This window comes from Convolutriloba macropyga, chromosome 5 (assembly GCF_964194025.1).
Source record: "Convolutriloba macropyga chromosome 5, txConMacr16.3, whole genome shotgun sequence".
Lineage (NCBI taxonomy): Eukaryota > Metazoa > Xenacoelomorpha > Acoela > Convolutidae > Convolutriloba > Convolutriloba macropyga.
Genome location: NC_134472.1, coordinates 14312258 through 14335541, shown reverse-complemented (window position 1 = coordinate 14335541; position 23284 = coordinate 14312258). Strand labels below are relative to the sequence as shown.

The 23284-nt window shown below is 34.1% G+C and overlaps 1 protein-coding gene across 1 annotated transcript; it reads right to left on the bottom strand.

Annotated features, from left to right (window-relative positions):
- Positions 1–852: 852 nt before the first annotated feature.
- Positions 853–22333, bottom strand: LOC142339824 (uncharacterized). The gene is made up of 5 exons (XM_075390119.1): positions 21579–22333; positions 16010–16130; positions 11097–11234; positions 4654–4859; positions 853–1219 (listed from the first exon to the last, which is right to left on the bottom strand). The coding sequence occupies exons 1-5, from the start codon at positions 21954–21956 to the stop codon at positions 1028–1030; spliced, it is 1035 nt and encodes a 344-aa protein (XP_075246234.1). The 5' UTR covers positions 21957–22333; the 3' UTR covers positions 853–1027.
- Positions 22334–23284: the final 951 nt, after the last annotated feature.

Below are 23284 nucleotides of genomic sequence, written 5' to 3'. Positions count from 1 at the left end.
TTCTGTGTTATATTAAACTATAAGATACTTGTTTTTCAAAAAAAATCCCATCACAAACCCGCTACTTGTCGTAAATATTTGAATTTTGTCAAAGATTTTAGCAAAATCTAATCCAAAATTAGACTAAATTGCCTAACATTGTGGGTAGAAAATTGTGATTTTTTTTCTAAAAAAGCAAAATTCCTGAAATTTCTCAGTGTAGTGAAATTGTAGACGCAGAGAGCTTCAAATTGATACCACATATGCTAGCCTGGGAAGCCCTCAAAAGAGACAAAAAATTTCTGAACAAAAAGTGCTGCTAGCATAAAGTTCTCTCATCTCAAAAAATATAAAAGACTCATTTCAGGATCTTCAAATAAAAAAATATTTAAAAGCCGTGGTCCGGCTAGCTGCGGTTGTACCAATCGTTTTCACAAATCTTTTCATGCACTTAATTAGAAATTAGACATCTTTTTTTTCTGTATAATTGACACTTGGCTTACAAATTGACGAAAGTAGATATGTGTAATTGTGGAGGACGGGTGTGACTGGAGTGACCCATAGATAATAGTGACAAAATGTTGTCAATACTTTTTACATTAAAAAATTTTCACGTTCAAAAATAAGAATAGTGGATAATATTGACAGCTATTTCAAAATTTCAAGCAAGTTTGAACTGAATTTGCTCACGGCCCGTTGTCCTCAGACGCTTACATCGCTGATCTGAGAACATGGTTCGTAAAAAAATGTTATATTTTGATTAAATTTACTACTCCATAAAAGTGTACTTATTGGGGCTTTAAGAAAATTGCAATAGTGTTTTAAAGTTTTAAATCACCCCGCTGCAATCACCCCGTTGAATTTATTTCGATACCTGCTCATCAGAGAGATGTAAAAAACAGCCAGAAATTTTGCAGAACATTTCGCAAGAGAATGCATATTATCAGTAAGTTGAATAATTCGATAACAATCGAAACGCACCGCCTTGATCTGTCAAAGAGAGTATCTAAGTTGCCGAAATATGATGAATAAATGTGGTGGCAATATCCTATTCATTTTTGTCTTCAATTAGAGGTTGTCTCTCAGTGTCCTTTTTGCTACTACTGATGTTGGAGATGTTGTTGAGGAGGGCGGATGTTGTGATGATCTTTTTGCCCACTGCTATCTTGTGTATGGCTTCTGCACCCACACTAATGAATATTGCCACCCCACCCACTATTGAGGCCCAGCTGAATGGCTCCTGTAACACATGTAGTCTATTACTGTGCTCTTTGTTCGAGAAATGAGAAGAAGTCTCGAAAAGCACGAGTATGTGATGAAAAGGGAGTGAACAAGTATATGTTAGAGTATAGTTGTGGCAAGCCTAAGGCAATTAGAGCTAAAAGCTGAGGGCGCTTGCGCCCGAGGCTGAGCTCGAATTGCGAAAGGCTTCCCAGAACTATACTCTAACTTATTTAGGCCCCAATTTCGCTGTTCAAAACTCAAAGAGAGAATTCAATTAAAATTTATAGTAACATTGCAATTCTCGTGCAGCGAATCAATCCAACAATTGAAAAATCGTTCAACCCAAATTATTCTTTTTTGAATTTCTTGATATTATTGTAGGAGCATATGGATCGCAGAGGTCATCAGCCGGCTCTGTTGTGTCACTCTCATTGTCACTCTTTATGGTTCTTAGAAAAATGAGCAATTTATAAAAATATTTTATATTGACTCAGTTGTAGACCTTAAAAAAGTTCTCTCTGCCGAAGTTGTTATATTTTGTGACTGTTTTCAATTATCCGCTTTAATTATTTTTTGAAAAGTGTATGCTTTGTCTCATGAGAAAAAATTGGGCTTCCAATAAAATTTTCCAAGAAGCATGCCTGGTTTCCAAGAAGTTTGCTCAGTTGATTGCTCATTTTGTACCATTTTGTAAGGTTGAACTCTTCGAGACAAGTGTGAAAAGTGACTGAAAACTGATTAAGTTCAAAGTCCAATGTGATGTGAAACGTGAAATCTTGAAAAAAAGTGGGACGCTAGAAAAAGTATGAAATAATGACTTCTTGCTTGATCAACTTTCAAAATTAGTGATCGAGCCTAACTTTATTGTTGATTTTCTTTATCAGCGAAATTGAGGTCTAAAGGAAATAACAGTTTTTGTTCACTGTTCAAAACCTTAAAAAAATTATCAACTAACTTCAACTCATTTAAACTGAAACAACATTAAATGAACAACAGTCATCGCTGCTCATCGTAATGGGACGAAGTTAAAAAGATTCTTGCAAGATTTTGAATATTGGCTAAAAAATTTTTTCATTGCTTTCGGTTTTGTAACTTGTTTAATAAACAATAATCTTCTTAAAAGCTGTTTCCTAAAACATTAGTGCCCTTTTTCATTTTTTCGCAGGGAGTTATATATTTTTTAAGTAGAAGATTCTTAAGATTCTTACTTGAATCGTCTTGCAAGTTTCTTGCAAGATTTGAATTCGCTCATAAGTAGGGAATTAAATAGTCGCTCCCATTTCTACAGGTACCTCCTTCTGCCAATTAAAATTCTTCTGTTATATGTCTATTATTTTTTTGGTCTATAATTTCAACAAATTGTTTGGAGGAGCATTTATAGTCCTTCCATTAAAAAAAAACACTTTTAAATTAACTGCATCTCATCCAATATGTTGTTAGTTTGCGAAATAGCAGCTGTTAAATCTCATGATTCTGTTTTAAAAAGTCACGCGATGTCTCAAGTCATATCATATCTTTGATTCCAGTATTTCGATTCCCAGTATTGTTCCTGTTGATTTTGAATTTTCCCTCAAGTCCCTGTGCGAAACTTACCTGGATTCCAACCGGAATTGGCAATTTACGGTAACATCTGGCAAGAACCTGACATATGATCGGGATACCACCAAGTATGTTGTCTTGTAAGCGGTAAATGTATGAAGAGTAGCGGGCAGTTAGTGAGTAAAGTGGGCCCAAACCATGAAAGTTACCGAGATACCCCAATTTCTAACCCAATTTCTAAACCAGGAAGTAGCGCAGTTACCAATGGTTACAAAAAGTGAACTAAGGGATAACCGGTTTTTATAAACTGGATAAAAGGTTCATTCAAATGAAAGTTAGCAGATTTAATGGAGAAATGGTAACTGGCTTTTTCAATTGATCATTTGCAGAAAAAACACCCTAATGAAAACCAGCGTCTGTAAAAGAGAGAAAAACAGAACAGAAGTACAACCCCAACACACACTTCGTTCAATCCCCGTTCTTCGCCTCAAAAAACCTTGTTTTTCAATCGCAAAATACCGATCTCGGAACTCTGAAAAAATTCAAAAATTCACACAGGTCCAACCAAACAGCTGACTGGGGGAAGAATTCTCCTAAAAACCAGGAAAGAGTGGAAAACGAATAGTTTTTTTAATATTTTTCCAGCTCCAAAAGAAGAGTATATGACAAATCAAAGTTTCACATTCGAATCAATTGATAAAATCCAAAACCACGCTTTTTGTTGGCTTATGTTTAGACTCGACGTTTTTGCAAAAATATGTAAAATAGCGTTTTACAATGCCCGTGTTTTCATTCTTTTAGTTGGATTTTGGCTACATTTAGTATTAGGCACGAGTTGAGGTTGATTTTTTGTGTCACCATCTAAGCAAATATGTTTTGAGTGCAAAAAAATTGTTTCAAAATAATGTCATATTTAAATGGATTTAATTGACCAGTTTTAGTCGGCCTAAAGGAGAAGCGTCAGTTACAATTTTTTCAGCAAACGTTAATGCAATTTGCACACTGTCAAAATCTGCACCTAATGGCCTCCAAAATTCTAACTTGATAAAATCTCTCTCTCTCTCTCACAAATACCCCCCCCCCAAACACACACACACACACACACATATATATATATATATATATATATATATATATATATATATACATATTATATATATATATATACATATATATATACATATATATATATATATATATATATATATATATATATACCCACACAGGCGCGCACACTCAAACACGCTCTAATCTTATGCATGAAACTATAACAAACTTCGATATAACAAAAGGAAACATAGAAAGAAGCTACATAATCGGGAGAGAACGTCAAGTCTTAATAAGAACTCACGATAAAGTACGTCGATTTCGAAACCAAAATATAATATTTATCTTGTTGCAAGAACTTTTTCTGATTTCCTTAAAAATTTCTTCCTGAAGCTGATATACAAAAATAGTAATCAATTAATTGAACACAAATTTGATGAATCAAGATCTTAGCTTTAGTTTGTATTGAAGTTATTGATGATTCGATCATATTCAGGATTACAATAACAGTATTGGCAGAAAGTTATTAATTCAGAAGGTCAAAAATAGCGGTTCAAATTTTTGTTTTCATGTGATGGTTTTATATAATTGCTTAAGTTTTCCTTTTTTCAGTTTTTAGATGACTGGAGACGTTTATCAAATTCTTGCACCTAAATACGCGAATAAAATCTTAACTAGAAAAACAGCTGGGCGCTACCTGTTTATCCCGTTTTTGAGGACGAAAAGTCAAAAGCGTCAGACGAAAAATTGGTCAAGCGAAAAATCGCATGAAAAAAGACCGACAGGACTATTATAATTGCTACAAACTTCGTTTGAGAGCAATTAATAAATTAACCCGATTTTTTTTTATTTTTAATCTTTTACCTTCAAGAATGTTTCATCGGCTACGAAGAATGCGGCGAGGAATGCAGTGCGTACAATACTGGTGACGTAGATGGACTCAAGCGAGATTGCAGAAAGAGAAGTGACTATATTGAGGATGTCACAGAACGACAAACACACAGAGATCACCCTGTCGGCTGTGTGCACGTAACACCACCCGATCTTGAATATCTCCATCATTACCGAACCTGTTAACATATCATGTCCACCTATCTATCTTGGCCGAAAAATTAACCTGATTGTCAGATAGCAGAAAAATTTCATTTCACCTGGTTGAGGACCTGCTTTTACCAATGGTTACCGAATTTGTGTCATTTAAGATCTTTTAAGACGTCTGTTTTGTCACATTTTATTAATCGTGTGAGAACTTATCGGTTCTTGTAGGAAAAAATTAGATTAATTTTCATCGTCTTAGATTTGATAGGATTCGTCAGTTCTTGCACAATCATGATTCAAATTTCCGAAATTTTATGGTAAAAACTCTTTCAAGATACTTACACGATAAAAGTTTCTTTGTAAGGAAGTTTTTTTTTGTCTAAGAACATATAGTTGAACAATTTTATCGTATAAGATCTCATATATTTCTGTTTTATGGCGTGACATCTGACAGGACAACTTAATGCGTAAAACCTGAAAATTTATCACACAAAGTCTTAGTCCAAGAATGTCATGTTTTGATGTGACAATGTTTTAATGTGTTGATAAATAGTCGATCACAACACATCCACTATGATGCAATATTGAGTAAAAAAATCTTTCTCCATACGTTTTGAAGAATATTACGTTAAAGACTTTTGGAAAAAAATCAAATAGCCTGTTCAACATCACATAGGGGTCAGATACAAATATTTTAGTGTAGACTAACAATTGGTTTCAGTGTTAGCTTCACGTGAAAAAAAAACAAATTTTTCACATTTTTTGCGATACCCTTCATGCTGCGTGTTTTTTTTTCATGCCACAGTAGGAGGAAATTTAATCGAAAGTTCAATGCTTTAGTTCGGCGAACTCTTACAGATAAAAAGATGCAGAGAAGTGAAACAATTTCGCCTTTAAATTATCCATAGTTGAGAAACATACAGTACTTAAATTGGGAGCGTCGGTTCTTCCCAACCAAAAACGACGAAAGCTTTTATTTTTGTCGGGGTAGTTGTTTTTGCTTGATATTATTCAACATACGAAAGAGTTTTCATCTTTGTAGTTCAATCAGACTGTAATTCTCGCAAAAATGTAATTCACGGAAGGACTCGAACCACAGTTGTGTTCATTCAATATACAAAAAATACAAATCGTTTCTGTTTATTTCATGTGAACAAGAATTTGTTATATATGTTAAAAGCAGAGTTGCGCCGGCAGTACTGATGCACACACAAAGGACCTTGTGGTCCCCAGTATGATGGTTATCATGTTGATTTTTGAAAGTTTCTTTGTAACTTAGGAAATCGTATTGAATTATTCGAAGTAACCGCTCAGCTAAGTCTGCTCAACTTACCATTGGTCGTGGCTAGAATATATACTTATTATTTGCGGTCTATGCGTTAGTTTTAAGCGTATATGCTAGTATACCACCATATACCACTGAATACTACCACCACTAAAGCTACGGTTTTAAAATAGAATAGAATACGCAACGCTTAAGCATGAAAATGCACTATATTTAGGCGTTTTTTGCAGTTATGCGGAAAATTGTTTGAAATATGGTGAACAAATGAAAAAAAAAATTATTATCAGAAGGAGAAACGGCAAACTTAAAGAAAGTTTGAACGTACGCTCTTTCACGTGATTAACTGCCCGTACCGAATGGCAAGTCAATATCAGTACTGGGCAAATCTAATTCCAAGTCTAAGTATCAGTACTGATTCTGAGCTATGATCATAACACATTTAAGACTTGTCAGACTTGGCCAAGACTTGTTTTAAGACTTGCCCAGTACTGGAAAACGAAATAAGACTTCAATTCAGACTTGCCTAGTACTGATTTAGACTTGTAGTTCAGTACGGGTGTCTTCAACGATCATGATCTGATAAGATAAATAAAATACACCAGTTTTAACTTAATGTCAAATTTGCAACTATTTATAGAGAAATTTTTGTACATTTTTGATCGGAACTGGTCCTGTAGGGTGATTTTAGCACACATATTGTTTAGAAGGTGTACTTTATACATTTTTCAATTGAATTAAGCAATCTCTGGGAGATGATTAGGAAAACAACACACAATGCTAAAATAAACAGAGCTCGACCGGAACGAACTCGACCGATGGTTTGCAAATTTTGCAAACTTAACATTATTTTGTACAACTTTGACCAAAGAGATAATTTGGAAATTTTTATCAATTTGGCTTTATCGAGCAAAAATTTGCAAATTTTTGCAAATTTGGCATTAGTTTTGAACTAGGGTAGCTCATCGCGCATGATCCTATCATATCTGGTACTAGAAAAAAAAAGTAAAGTTTTCAGCGTTTGCAAGCTGTAATTACACAAATCAGCTCATTAAGTATAGGTTATGTGACTCTGATGAAGTCTCTGAGAACAATCTGGCATTAATCGATTAATGAAGGAAAGTTAGTATCAAAATGGCCAGAGTTTCGATGACTAAAGTTTCTAATTTAAGCCATAAATTAACCTAGTGAGTTTTGTTCACTCAGTAAAAAAAGTTTTCTAGCTTTTCGTGAGCAAAATTTTTAATCTGTTGACCGCTCGAAATTTTCACTTTTGTTGCAAACTTAGAATCCAGTTTGACAAAAACCTTCAAGTGTTTTCGGATTTTATTTGATAGACTGTTTTCATTTTTTCCGCAAACGGTCTATCAATTAAAATCCGAAAACTCTTAAACGTTTTTCTCAAACTTGATTCTAATTTTGTAACAAAAGTGAAAAATTTGAGCGGTCCAGAGTTAAAAAATTTTGCTCACAAAAAGCTAGAGAACTAATTTTTTACTGAATGAACAACTCACTAGGTTAATTTATGCTTAAATTTGAAACTTCATTCATCAAAAATTCTGGCCGATTTGAAATCTTTTTAATACTAACCTTCCTTGTTTTTTTCTCGCTATCACGTCAATTTTGATCTCCACTGAATGACTTTTGAAATAAATATCACGAAATTTTTCCTCCGACTATGAGACGCCTGAAAACGGACCTTATGATCTAAGGGCGATCTTTCTGGTGCTTTTTTATATGTATTGATCACGTGTGTAAGTGCTCTATTTATTCTGTAAAGACACCAGTAAACAATTTATTATTATTATTAACTGCGTAGTGGTTTGAGACATAAAATTTTTGAAGTGACTTAAGCTGGTGTGACGTAACCACATGCTTGAAACACGAACTTTCAAGTTTTGGATCTGCAACTGTGCAGGGAAAAGTGGCATTGTAGAATCTGACACTGAAGAGATGTAGCATTTTAAACTTGCACGTGCGTGTTTCAAACAAATCTCTGAACTTGTACAGTTTGATATAGCAACACTCCCCTCAAGCTTAGGGGTAATATAACAACTCACCAACCCATTCCCCCCGTTACCTTAAATGGGGATTATGATTACTTGGAGTTTTAGGAAAGACACGAGGAGCCAATTGAAAAACCTTTAGTAACAAACAAACCTAATGTTTGTTTTTGATAACGAAATCAATATTGTTTTAACTTACAGCAATTCAACTTGCAATCCATTCATTAGGACATTGACATAGTTGCATATGAACCCAAACAATAGGATTTTCAATTTGAGCCATTGAAACCCCACGCTGCGGTTTTGAAATTCGGATCTTATGAACAATAATCGGCTCTTAGTGACGACAGATTGTCCCCTCTCATTTGGGTGACAATTTTCCCCTTCCAATGGGTTAACGGTTTTTATACCTATTTCTCACGACACGTTTTTGACTGAGAGGTGCAGTTATTTTTCTACATTATGCTTCAAACAATCAATTTTAAAACTAAAGAACTGTTTTAATATACTATACCTTAAAAAAGCGGAAGTTTAGATAAAATTCGCTCATCAAGTTCTGAGTTGTCTAGGTTGTTGAGATATTAGAGAAACAAATTAGATTTTAAATGAAAAAAAAATCTAACAACCAAAAAATATAAATAGTTGAAATTGCAAGCTTCTTATTCTAAGCTTCTTTTTAAAGAATTTTGTATTATTTTTGAATAAAAGTTTTAAAAAAGAAAAAAAAGACAATGAAAAGAACATAACGTTTTAGATTGATGCAACTATCTGAAATACTTATCTTCATAAACTCCTCGAATTTTAACTCGAATTTTAACGAATTTTAGTTAAGGAAACTTAGAGGAGCACATCGAAGCAAATGCCATCCTACAATTGTTTTCGTAAAATAATGACACACATATCCATAATCGAATGAAACAAGTTTACAAAACATGTTTGTCAGTTTTTCTAGAGAAAAATATTATGACAAACAGTTTCTTTTATTTGATAAATATACATTCGCAAATTGGTCAACGGCCAGATATGACCACTGCTACAATTTTACTTATGAACCAATTTTCAATATAATTGACCAGAATAAAATTTTTGTTTGTATTACAAGACCCAAAATGCAAGAAAAAAATTAAAACATTTTTAAAATATTTGAAAAAAACCCATGAACAAGTTCCTCTCATCCTCAAATTATACAAATGAAAAAGTGTGAAAAAAGCAACAGTTTTCGGTGTTTATGAAAAGAAATTGTTTTAAGTGATCCTTTTTGGTTCGAGGGAATAGATGACTCAGGAATCATCTATATTGTGAATTATTGTTTTTAGAAAGTTTTGACTTTGCACATCTTTTCATGAAAATTATTTGGTTCTGTTAAAATTGTTTTCAACAAATTGGCATTCTGATGACTGATTGGTATGGTGGAAAATACATATACTTCCTATATGGAGTCAATGAGATCAAAAGCAAATGGGAAAAAAGGAGCGCGTGGTGATGTATGTTTTTGGTGTAAGACAATATTCGTGATAATTTTAACTTCTTGCTTTTTGAAGTAAGAACCGAGTGTATAGTTCCAATTTTTTGACAATATTTACGAAAACGTTGCGATTGCGCTTCAAATTTGACGTCTCTTGGTGACAATAAAGCATTTTCATCAATTTGTCGTTTTCTTAATTTTATGGAAATGTGAAACAGCACACTAAATAAATTAAGGTTAATTTTCCTAAAAAAACACCTTCACTTTCCTAAAACGTTGGTGTAGTTTTACCTGACTTGAACTTATCTTAACTTGCCTTAACTTTACCTGAAAATTACCTGAAAAATTAAGGGGTCACCACCTGAATTTTTACCTGAACATACCTTAAATTTACCTGAAAAACACACCTGAACAGTTAAGGTAAAATTACCTAGCTTACCTTAAAAACTTGCAAAAAGCATCTGAAAATTTGAGGTAAAAATACCTGAAATTCACCTTAAAATAGCTTAATTAAACCTGAATTTTTAAGGTATATAATTTTAGTTAATGTAAATTTATCTTATAAAAGGTAAAAATTTAAGGTGTTTTTGATGCAAGTTCAGGTTGGTTTGGGTAAATTTTAACTACGTGTCACTGTCAGAGTGCCGTTCTGCTATAGAACGACATTTTAAAGGATGGGAAGGCAAACAGAAAAGAATCATTTTCAAATTTCGCTTCGAAGAAAAAAGCTGGAACTGTTGGATCAAACAGTTCCAGCTTTTTTCTTCGAATCGTCTAGTTAATCTATTTCTATGATTCGAAGAGGAGTATTGGAGGCGTGTTTGTTTTTGTTAAGGAGGCCTAACATTTTTTTGGTGATGTTACTGCAGAACGTTACAAAAAAAATTTAAGTAAATTAAGGTAATTTTACCTTATCAAAGTTAAGGTAAATTTTTATCATAACTCAAGTTAAGGTAAATTTAAGGTAAACTTTACCCTAATTTTACCTTAACAACGGTTTACCTTAACTCCGTTGAGGTAAATTTACGTTAACGTAATTTAGTGTGTGTGAAACAGATGCGAAACTTTCTTCTATAGACGTCAGCGAAATCTGAATTAATGCAAGGTGTCTTGAAACAAAATTGCCACAAAATAGTAGATGATGCACTAAACTAACTAGGTGCTGAACAGTGCATTTATAATCAATATCCCCCACCAGGATTATGAAGTCATAAATCGAGGTCATATTTTCACAGGTCGAGGTCTAAACCTGGGGAGCAGTCTGAAAATCGGTGAAATTTTATCAACCAGAAGATACGAGATCGAATCACTTCTGTATAAACCAGACTTTTTATTGAATTTCTTTTTCTCATGATGCAGATTCTTTCCATAACAGCTTGAAGTACGCAAATATTTTGCAATCGTTCTGTATACAAGACAAAATGTGCTTGCAAGAACCATTGGTTGAAATAATTTATGCCGAGTGATGTTTGAAATGTGTAGTGGATATGAATTACAAACAATGGATATACTATACCGATGAGTATGCTAAATACAGCGTAGGCTAGTATGATGAATGAGGTGTGAGTGTCTCCGAGAGCAGTGCCACACACTCCCCACCACAACACCACTCCCATCCCACCCAGCACACTGACCAGACAACCGAACGTGTGATCTGCAGAAACACATGCAAAATAACCCATCCTCATATCCTGATATTAATGTACAAATATCGTCAGTTCTCTATCTATAGCTGTAAATGAGATGCTAAGTTAAACTGTGCAACTGATGAAAGTTTGATAGCCGGACTGGTGTACAACGCCATTCACCGCAAAAATAAACAAGAATTGGGCTGAATGCGGCGAATCCACCTAACAATGGCTCTGAATGCAGTAAATGCGATGAATCCAGGTAAGAAATGCGATCGGCGAGCGACAACACAGCTTACTGAAGAGCTTCTTGGCGAATATATAATGTTATGTACATATGGTAAATATGTCACTATAATCAGCTGCTAATGTATGGTGTATCCGGAGAGGCACGTGCTAAAAACTGTAACTTAAGAAACACCAAGTCATAATGTTGATTATACAGATGTAATTCAATGGTTAGGAAATGGATGACTTTTTCACGGTAGCAAAAGAAGATTTTAGAAGCAAATCTCACGAACGTTTTAACTGTTGACAATGAACAACAGTGGGCAAAGTGTAGCCCAGGCATATCGTACCAAAGTAACTATAACTCAAGGTTCTTTTTTGAAACACCACCAACACTGGCGTCAGTGGAGACAATGGAAATGTCATCAAGGATTGGGTAGAAGAAACGAAAATATTAGGTAGGTAGGGTACAGAAGGTAAATAAAGCTAAGGATAATGTGGTAAGGTCTTGCCTGGTTAAAACATCAAAAGGGGATTTTGTTAAACGAGCTATCAAACTTAGTTTGATCAACGACAAAGCAACATAAAGGTTATCATTAGTAAATTGGGAACAAATTTTTAATAACAATCTGAAACACTATCGTGATATCGGTTTTGGGCTTAAGGTAATGTGAAAGAGGAAAATTTAAAAGTTCAGTTCAATGAGTTATCAGATCAAAGTGACATTTAGGTATCATTCAGGTACATTTAGGGATTTCAACAACTGACTCACAAGAATACTCCAGTAGCAAGGCTTATAGTATATTAGATAATTACTCTCAAATAGGAAAATTTAGGTAGGTAGGTTTAACAGGAAGACAAATTCTTGATAGACATTAGGTAGGTTTTGGAATTCAAATGCACAATTAATTAGCTTATTGCAAAACAGCAGAGAGGTGAACCGAAAGGAGACCAGCATTTTGAAAAGGTAGATGACCCTAAACAGCTTAGGTAAAACCGAACACCAGATGTATAAAATATTACCAACAATTTGTATTCAGACGAACTCTAATTTGGAAAAACAGGTAAAAAGTAGGCAATAGGTACAATGTAGGGGTAAATTTAGGTAGATTAGGGAACACAGGGGGCTTCAGTTTGTCAATCAGCATCTTTCAACGAGCAGACAAGCAACAAAAATATTTTCAGAAATCGTTCAGTAGTTGACATTCGCCAATCAGCCAATACAAAGTTCGAATCAAAACAACTACAAATGTACACAGTCAAACGCAATCAGCACAAAAGCAACTCAACTTTCCAACGTACAATTCTTTCATATAACACTACTAGCAGCGCTTTGACAACCAGCACACAGAAACAATCTACAGAGAACACCGCCGGAAAACATCAACAGAAATTTCACGACAAAAACAAACACTTCAGGAAGAATTACTTCAGCAGAAACAGCAGCATTTTTGAACAGCAGTCAACGCATTCTTCAATAGCAGACATCATCAAAGTCGGCTTAGACATACTTGTAGATATGGAAGAGTCCATAACTTCAAGATAAGCGTTTTATTGAGGACATAACTCAATACAACATTTCAACATAATCATCAGCAGCTGAAGTAAGAAATACAGTTCGGCTACACACAAGACTCAACAGAGCAAAAGAGAACACGACGAGACGACAAAGAGCAACTTCAAACAGACTTCAACAACAACAACAACAGATCGACTACAAACTTTCTGATTGTTGGTTCCCAAAAATGGGGGCCGAGTGTACCAGGAGAGGCCCGTGCTAAATTTGTAACTTAAGAAACACCAAGTCATAATGTTGATTATATAGATGTAATTGAATGGTTAGGAAATGGATGAATTTTTCACGGTAGCAAAAGAAGATTTGTGAAGCAAATCTCACAAAAGTTTTAACTGTTGACAAGGAACAACAGTGGGCAAATGGTAGCCCAGGCATATCGTGCTAAAGTAACTATAACTCAAGGTTCTTTTTTGAAACACCACCAACACTGGCGTCAGTGAATCAAGCTGATTAGTTTGCTTCTCTGACGTCCGGCCACAACACCACCAACACTACACATTCAATATTAACTAAAGGCGGAACACCGCACATATGGAGTTTCCTTGGAAGTATTTTCAATCAGTTCTTTGTCACTGGTTCCGTTAAACAATTTTGTTTAGTCTATAAATTGTTGTTACGAGTTTTTTTTATTGATGAGATTGAGTTTTTGAGACACCAAAATTTTCTCAACAGCCGAGTCATTGGTAAATGATAATCATCACTTAGTCTTCTTAATCTGCAATTACTAAACCAGAAGATTTTAAGCAATAATTCAGGGGTAAGATTTGTTCATTCAGGTCTGATTAGGATTTGCTTCCATTGTTGCTCTCTTTGCCTAATCAATTTTACATTCAGAATTTAGCGGCGTTCTCCGCAAGAATGGCCGACAAATGCAGAAATAACGAGAAGTCATCATTTGTTAGCGGTGACTTAACACAGTCTCCCGGTTTAAAAATTACACAAAAGTTACGTTACTTCATGTACATAAAAGTTGTACTGGCAAACTTGCCTCTAAGAAGAGTTTTGTTGCCTCTAAGAATAGTTTTGCTGCTGTACGAAGATTTTTGTTGCCTCTAAGAAGAGAATTGTTCAAAATTGCATTAAATCTAAATTAGCTCCATAGGTATTTTTGACTACAGTTGGCGCAAGCAGTTGATCTAACTTGCATGTAAAAAGTTTGATTTTTGCTTCTCAAATGAAGAGAGCGGTTCATGTGTTGACAGTGTTGAATTTACGAAAGATCAGAGTTAGAAAGACGAGATTTTTTTTCATTTTCTCCCATTTGTTGAAGCATTTACGTTCTATTTCTATATGGTGTACGAGAAAAATTTGTGTAAAACTTTTGGCCGAGGACAGTGTCTTCATAAGTTGAGCAATAATTTGTCTTACGAGTTTTAGTTTGAAAAAAGTATTTCTGATAAAATGATATGTATAAGAAAGTCGTTAAAAATGAATTGTTCAAGGATAGTATTTTCAAGCTCAAATTTAGTCAAGCTCGGTTTTTGTATGTTGGGAAAAGACTTCTCATATGCGTTTTTTTTCGCGTAGGGAATTTTAACAAGTTGAAAAAAAACTGTTCCTCATTTGAGTTTTGGAGAGAGTTTCTGCAAATGTTTTTTATTTCAAGCATCGTTCCTTATAGGTTGAATAAGTTTTTGAAACTGAATTTGAGTTCAAGCATCGTCCTCTTATAGGTAGCAGTTATTTTAGATGAGCAAAATAATTCAAGCATAGTTCAATCTTAGGTTGACACAGAAGTTAGACAAAATAGCTATAATAGACTTGCGCAGAGCACTAGATATAAGACCAGGGCCAAAAAGCTCTCTTCGAAATGAAACAAACAAACAAACAAACATAAAAAGCAAATAGAAACATAATAGCTAAGATCTGTCGGAAAATTTGAAGGCCGATAGTGTGGTACAATTAGTTTGGTGTGGTATTTCACAAAATACCAAAAAAATGCGACTGTTGGTTTCCTGTAATTAATTCGTGTCAAACAATTAAGAGAAAGAAAATGAAAACAATTTAGTGCAAGAATCTTGTAAGATTATTGCAAGATTTGAAGCCGCTTATCACTAGGGCAAGCTTGGGTCCAAGGGAATAAAAAATGCTGATCACACTTAATTCCAGACTTTGCCCTCTGACCATGTAATGAACAACTGAAGTGGACTTTGACGAGAATTTTTTCAACCAATTTATTTTCTACCCAGTTTTTGTTTCAGTTTTCCTACGAATCAAATTTTTCGTGCACTTTTTGTGCGAGCCACATTCCCTTGATCAGACCAGCGTCCAGACATTGCCCTCTGATCAGAGCACTCTCTAATACTTTTTATATAAAATATACAAATACAACTCATAGTATTCAACTTATGTTTGAAAAAGATAGTACGTCTTTATAATACCAAGGCACACTTATGCAAGGACATAGAAGCGAATTTAATGTGTTCAAGTGTCTTTTTTCAGCTTTTTGAGCCAATGATATCGTTATAATAAAAATATTGTTTCTGTATTTCGTCATGGATGAATATATAAACTTATTGTTTCCTGAACAGACTTTCGTTCTACTTATTATCAAGTTGTATGTTGAGACGTTGGTATGTTGAGACTTTCACGCAATCATTGATCAAAATTTCTCGCAACCCTTTTCCGGACTTTCGTTCAACTTATGGTCATACAATGTCCGGACACCTTGGTCTGATCAGACGATGCTTGAGAGAAATATTCTGACCAGACCTTCGTCCGGTCCCAGACAACCTTTGCCCAGACAATTGTGCGATCATATCTCTGCCAGACCCGTTATCTTGGGTATCGCACAATACCCTCAGTCAGGGAAATGGTCTGAGGTTGCCTCGATCCGAGACCTAAGATTGGAAGGTTTTATCATATGAATTATTGTCAAAGCAGAGTCCTTGATTGGGTCTGAGAGATAGTTTTTCATAGCTCTTTGGAATGATTGTGATTATGGAGTATTTTTTAAAATAAACTTTGTACTTAAGTGGTTGCGTCTTTGGTACTAACTGGGGTAGTCGTGAGAGAGAAGGGCGTCATCGTGTGCAAAGAGGGACTTGGGTTGGCAGACGAATATGATGCCTAGGATGGCAAGGGGCACAGACACTATCGCCTGCACTCCTATCACTTTCTAAACACATCAACTTCATCAGTTTTCATTATCAGTGATATCGTGGGTTGAAGTGTTTTCAAAAAATTTTTTTAGGAAAATCACTGTTTTAAAAAAATCAATTTCAAAAACTTTACAAAAAAGGTGCTTGCACTAAAATGTTTGTCATATGACATCCTTGTTACGTGTACGTTATCGGCATTACAAAATAACTGCCTATCAAAACAATCAGCATAGAAAGTGACGCTTAATTATGTAATGTACAGTGGACTTGGTTACAGCAATACATGCATGAAATGAAGAATTAGTGGACAAAAATGAAAGTAGACAGTAAAATCCGCCATTACAAACATATATAGGAGAGAAGAACTTTGCAAATATGTCTAAAAGTAGCACTTCTTTTATATGCGTTCACATGCAAGTTGATCAAACTGGGTTTGAAAGACTGCAATTGTAATTGCAGAAAAAAAATATTTTAGTCCATCTTTTTTTTCTCAAATATACAATCTGATAACAATGCCTCGTCAAATGCTGCTGTTTAAAAAAAATACCTATCATTTAAATCAAATTTCTGGTTGTTTGAAAGGTTTTCTTAACGAAAATAATAAAAAAAAGTTTTATTGCTCTTTAACATACGCAAAATGCATTCACTGTGTTTTAGGAATATACAGAGTTGTGATTACAATTACACAACTCTAACAAAAACATTGCTTTTCAAGACGTTTTTTTTAAATCCGAGGAACCTAGTCAAATTGAATTGCTTTCTGTTTTCTCTGTAATACTAATTATAATATATCAAAACTTCCTCTTGTTTCGCTCTCTTCCAAAATTGATGCTGTTCAGTTTTGAGCGATCTTTATTGTCGAATCTTATTTTCTGTTCAGTGCGAATGTATAATTGGCGTAGCAGTGAATAAAGCAGATGCCCTAGTTGTGCTTCTTTCTTTTCTGGAAGACTTTGCTCAATTTTTGGGCTGTACAGTTCTGAAGTGTAAAGAGAGAGAAGGTAATGTTGAGAGAGAGAGGTAATGTTGATGCAAAACAATGAAGAGGTCACAAAATGCTTTTGAAAAAACTCATATCATATACCGCATTTTCAAGCTATGTTTTAGATTAATTCAAAATTTTCTGTCAATTTACTTTTTCTAGCATGACTTATTGAAATTAGTGCCCATTTGTAAACACTTCGGGTTTCTCTACTAGCCAAAAATATATTTCAATATTTACAAATTTTACATCAGCGGATATAGGAGTTTACATAAGTTTTTTTTAACGACTGTTGGTAGCGGCATAGTAGTACGTTTGCTTGTCAATTATCAATAATTGAGATTAATATTGCTTACATTTTGTTGTTTTGACATGTTGCTTTGCACAATTTTGAACTGTCTTGAGCATTCGCAAACTCTATTTTGACTCCGTTAACAGTTTTTTGGCAAGGAAATGAAGTTTGAAAATACTTTTGTTCTCTGGTCTTTTGGTTTCTCTGAGACACTTTGTTAGGTATTTTGTTAGAAAAACTATTGATATTTTTTGGTTTTTTTGACCAACTTTTAATTGAACTTACTTTTGTCAGATTATTGCAAAAATGTTGAATGTTTCTTTTGCTGAAAATTGGATATTCCTTTTCCTATTTCCAAGAAATGAGAATTGAACACTCTTTGCAGTTTACTCACTTCAAAAGAACACATTTTCTATTTTATATACCCATCATTGTGTTTTGCATTTTTTTCTTTATGGCTCAGACAAACTTTATGGCTCAAAAAGTTTTCAACTATTTTCAATGAAAATTTCAGCATTAAAGTTGATCTTTGTGAGATTTTTTGAGAGAAGGTGTTTATCAAGTATGATTTTTAGCTTTTGCATTTTTGCTTGCATTGTTTTTGTTTAAAATCACCATCAAGTTGACGGAGTCTATATAGAGAGTGGTGAATTTCACTTGATTAAATGTTCAGTCAGTGCTGAAGTCTAAACTTCGCTTCATTTCGAGTTTTATCCGGACCTCTGCTGGTTACTTTTGTTTAATAAAAAGTTAGGAATCTTTTTGAGAACAAGTTTGCTTGATTTCTGCACACTGGTTACCGATCAATACTTCAAATTTTGGTTTTACATATTTTTTGAACTAGAAGTTTTTTGAGGACTAAAAATTTATGAGAGCGTTGTTCAGTTTAAGGATCAAAGCCAGTCTAAGATTACTCTCGGAGTCATTTGCAGTTATTGTCCAGCAATGTCTTCATAATAGATTTTGATTTTTTGCAGACTGTTATGAATCAAACTTGTATGATGATTTCATTCAATCACAATCACTCTGAGTAGTAGAGAAAAAGATTATTTTTAATTCACGGTATTTTTTTCAGACTTTGCACTAATTTTTCTGTATGTATTATTTTGCAAATGCTATCAACATAAAATTCATGAAAATTAGCCTCTGATGTCAATGCGGTTTGTAGCATTTAATATCATAAACTGATCTGTGAGACTAACTGATTTTCATTGTTGTTTTTTCTGTTAATTTGTTATTCAATTATACTGTGTTCAACTTATTGTGTATTATACTGATTGTGGTAATTTTACCTATCTTCTGTTTTCCATAAAGGAACAATTAATTCAGTAAACGAGAGTTTTTTCTTCCTGTCAATTTATCACCTCCATTACACGACTAAAGTCACATGGTACAGAGTTGAAATACTCAGCATGATTGCTGTATTCCGCACACATATATTAAGGCCACGAACGTAAGCGAATGCGAAAAAGTATGGCAAGCTCAAATGCTGGTATACACGTCGGTAGTTTCCCCACTCTAAGTGCGCGTAAGCTGGCCACAAGTCTGTTAGCTCTAGTTCTTTGATATCGTCACCGACTCTAATCTAGTCCTTTGATTTTGGGGGGATTAGTCGCCAAATTAGGGATAGCATCAAGGACGCAACAAATTTAGCTTCGATTTATTCGCATTTTGTCTGCAATGTTTGCTTTGTCGGTGATTTCAGCAAATGTGATTTTCAAAACGTAATATAATGCATCAACCAAAGGGTTCAATTGATTTCTAACGATGCATATTATATTTTTCTTAATGTTTTCCTTTTGTACATAATGATTTAAATTTCTTTCATAACAATTGTTCAATCAGTAAATGAAACGAGTAATTTTCGGGTTCTGCTGCCCTTGCTTGGTTTTGTTTTGTACTAGTCAGAGCAGTGAAACGTCTCGTGTGCTTCCCGGTGGTCACGATTTAGTTGCAAAGTTATGGTGATTTTGTTATGGCGATTTAGTTTTGGTGGTCACCATTTAGTTATACTGCACAATTCCAACGTGTTTCTTATTATACTCAGAGATGCAAAGATAGTTCGAATCTTCGAAAATAAACCGAAATCTTAGTTCTGATGCGGTTTCTTGATTGTTTCTTTAACCGGTTTCTTTAACCTGATATGAGATCGCCTTTAAAGCTGGTCTTGCTTTAGGATCAATATATACCTTAAAACGCAATTTTGGTCTTTCAGATCTTTATGGTTTTTTTGGTGTTGTGAAACCAGAGCTGGTTATTAGTTCGATGCCCCGGGTTTTTGTGTTTCTCTGCGTAAATTCAAGATTTCAGTATTTCAAAGCATTTTAGTGCTGATTTCAAACTAAAATTTTAAAATCAGAATGGATTTTGTTCACGTGACGAAATTTGAACAAGGCTTTAGCTTTTTTCTCATCTGATGTTCTGAGGCATGTCTTCGGAGGATGTCCAGTCGATGCCCAACTATTGCAAAAAGATGTAACCACGCAATGAGTTGATCAAGATTTTGATAAACTTTTCCCCATTTGATCTGGAAAAATTGCACAGCTGTCTTTGTCTGGTTAGTAAGTTGCACTGATCTCTGTTTTCGTTTCTATTCAAATGGATGGCTCAATTGAGTATCTATCTATTTTAAGCTTGTAGACGAAATTGTCGATGACTCGATGTTTTTCTAACAGGTGGTGCGATCGGTCTTCTGAATTTGGAACTGTTTAAAGGTTTTTCTGTTACGATGACAAAATTTTGCCTTATTGGTAGTTCTCAAATGTTTTCTGATGATATATAATTGTTGTGATCATATGTTTTTAGTATGCAGCGATATGTTTTAAATACAATGATATCATTTTTGTTTAAGATGAGTTTCTGTTACTTAGGCGTTTACTTGGTTGCGTGGCAGTAGTGGTAATTGCTCATATCAAACTGTTTTTAATCATATTTTGAAGGTCGTTAAGTAATTCTCAATTGATTTCCAATGATTTAAAAATTTTTTGGTAATAAGTTTTAGTATGCAGCCAATTGTTTTAATTACATTGATTCGGTTTGTTTTGAAAAATGAATGCCTTCGGAAGGTATCCAGTAGATACCCAACTAACGCAAAAAGTTGCGTTTCTGTGAATCACGAAATAGGCTGGTATTGTTATTTTATGAACGCTTCCCCTTTTGACCCGGAAAAAATAAAGTAAAATACACAGCTGTCTTGTTACAGAGTTTATAACAAGAAAAAAGCAATTCTGCATCCCAAAGTTTCTAAACTCTGGTATGAACATTTTCGTGCAATTACGGGTCTTAATTTTGTTTAGAGTCAGTCAAAATGAATATTTAATTTTTCAAAACATTTTTAGTTTCGAATAAAAATATTTTGATTTGAATTAAAATCTTGAGTTTTGATTTAAAATCTTCACAATTAAATATGTCCACATACAGGAGCAAGGAATTAAAGTTTAAACAGAGTTCTTACGAGAAATTCAAATTTGGCATAATCAATAACTCAAATTTTTAATAACTTTTTGATATGCGGTACCTTTTCGACTTATTCAGCTGGATCGTTAGTCCTACTATTTGATAGAGATTTCATCTGTTGGGCATATTCATTCATGGTCACAAAAAACAAATTTGAAAATCATAGCCAATTATTTAGTCACTGCTTCTGAAGTGTGACCTCATTGCTTCAATTTTTTTCAAAAATCTTTTTGTGATTTTTCAGATTATTTTTCTATGGACTGATTGACTTTGTTGAATTTCAACTTTCTGAGGAGCTGTTTTATGTTGCAAAACAATTGATAATGCATTTGATTTAGTATCTGTTAAAACTATATCAAAATGAGGGTCGATATCTTTGTTCACTTTTTCATATTGGTTTTAGAAGTTGTAATCAAGGGTGTTCCAAAAATTGCTTCAGCTTGAGCTTTTCCAAACAGATCGCCACAAACTTGAGACGTATGTTTCTGTGCTACGCATAGTCTCGCATGAGTCGTCTGGTTTTTTTAAAAAAAGTTCGGCCAACAAAATCTCTAAGCATTTCTTCACATACTAGCACCTTATTTGATTACAATTGATAGTTAGAATTTTAGGAAAGTTTTGTTTTTGAATTCTTCGACAAATTGAACATTGTCATTCTATGTTTCGTTCTGAATCTATATAAAATGAATTCGCTACCAACACTGAATTGTAATATGCTGTTGTGTAATAATTAACCTTTAAAATGAAGTAGTCAACTCCGATGCCGACTATGAGCTCTGCTCCTAAAAATATGGAATACGCGTCAGATGTGGGGGCGTAGGAAAACATTTGGAAGGCGGCCGTGTAGCTAAGGCTTCCCATAATTCCAGAAAGTAGCCACATCTTCCAGTTTTTCAGCAGGAAAGGAAGCTGGTCCAATTTGGGAGTCAGTAATTGCCACATTTTAACGTACATTATGCCCAGTATACATGTATAAAGGTTGACTTTGAACCCGTTTCCATCTTTCATAAAATGAGTTAAATAACAAATTGCAGCGCGAAAACAGCCACTTGAAAATGCGCAGAATAATCCGAAAAACCTGCTTTTCGGGAAATTCAGAACAGCTTTTAACATTTTAACGAGTAATGGAAATTAAAAATTTATTGATCTGTTTCGCGAAATTTGTGCTCTGAAAAGAACAATTTCAACCGAAAGTTGTAAACTCGACTCCGTTTTCAGTACAAAAAAAAAGAATTATATAATTTGACAGTTTTGCAGGAATTGAATAGATTATTATTAAGTCAATGATATCCGTCAAAAGTTTGATCAATTATAAATTTAAAACTGAATCTTTTATGAACAAGTTTGCTTTAATAATGTTCCTATTGTGTTAGTGAAACACAAGCACCCCTGTGTATAGTCAAGTGTAGTGTTATTGGTAATGTTGATGAAAACTTAATTGGTCTGCATAACTAATCAGGTAATAACGGATGGTTGAGTGGGTTTGAGGGAAGGAGTTACTGGGCCGATTTATTGGGAATGGGATACGGCTATTGTTTGTATCCTAACTTGTAACACGTATGGTATATAGAGGTATATATTAATAAATAAACATCGTACCACATTGTTTATAGCTCTGCAGCATCTAACTGAAGTTGCAAACAGTGAGATAGATTCTGCAATCAAGAAGAATTTTTGAACTTCTAGAATCCATATACATCAGTAGAGAAAAAAATCAAAGCAGATCAGTTTTGTATGAATGTCTGTTTTCAAAATCACTGTTTATGTGGAAAAGATCTTTCAGAAAATCGTGGTTGCTTTTGAAGACGCTAAAGCTACCATACTCGAACGATTACCCATTTTTAAAAACAATTCGCTAATTCGTGCTTCAAATTCGAAGAATCTCTTTAAAATGTCATATTTAACAAAGCAAACGAAAATTACGAATCCTGAATTATAGGAGCACCCGGTAGCCTAATATAAAAACTGCGTTACTTTTTTAGGATTTTCACAAATTCTTTATATTTTTTCGAAATTTTTTGGTGCGTTCTCAATTTTTTGATGCTGCTTTTATGGTTTGTGACCATGAAAATTTCCCGCAAAATTTCCTGCGTAAAAAATTGCAATAACCCGCCCTATAAATTTTCGATCAGCGGCTCTTAATTGAATGTTAAGAAAACTAATTTAATGCTGGTTTATGTAAGGAAAATATGGCAAAGGTATCGATCCAAGTTTTAAATTTACACATATTACATTCTCTTTAGATTATCGAATTCTTCAAGCGATTTATGCATTGAAGACGTACCGGGTCGAGGTGTATACGCTAAAAAGTGCTTAAAAATGGATGATTTGCGGTGAAGGTTTGTAAAAATTGCGGTTTTCAGCTCTGCATACGTTGAATTTTCACCTCTAAAGCCACACGTTTTACGTCAAATCACCGTTAAAAATTACTAATCACAGCT

Bases quoted from the DNA above. Each gene is read 5' to 3' on its own strand.
- LOC142339824 (XM_075390119.1), bottom strand. From the start codon at position 21,956: ATGTTAAAAGCTGTTCTGAATTTCCCGAAAAGCAGGTTTTTCGGATTA. The intron at 11,235-16,009 runs GTTAGTACCAAA...GTGTTTCTGCAG, and splicing joins TCTCTCTCACGACTACCCCA to ATCACACGTTCGGTTGTCTG. The intron at 4,860-11,096 runs GTATAGTATATC...ATATGTTAACAG, and splicing joins TGTATTTAGCATACTCATCG to GTTCGGTAATGATGGAGATA.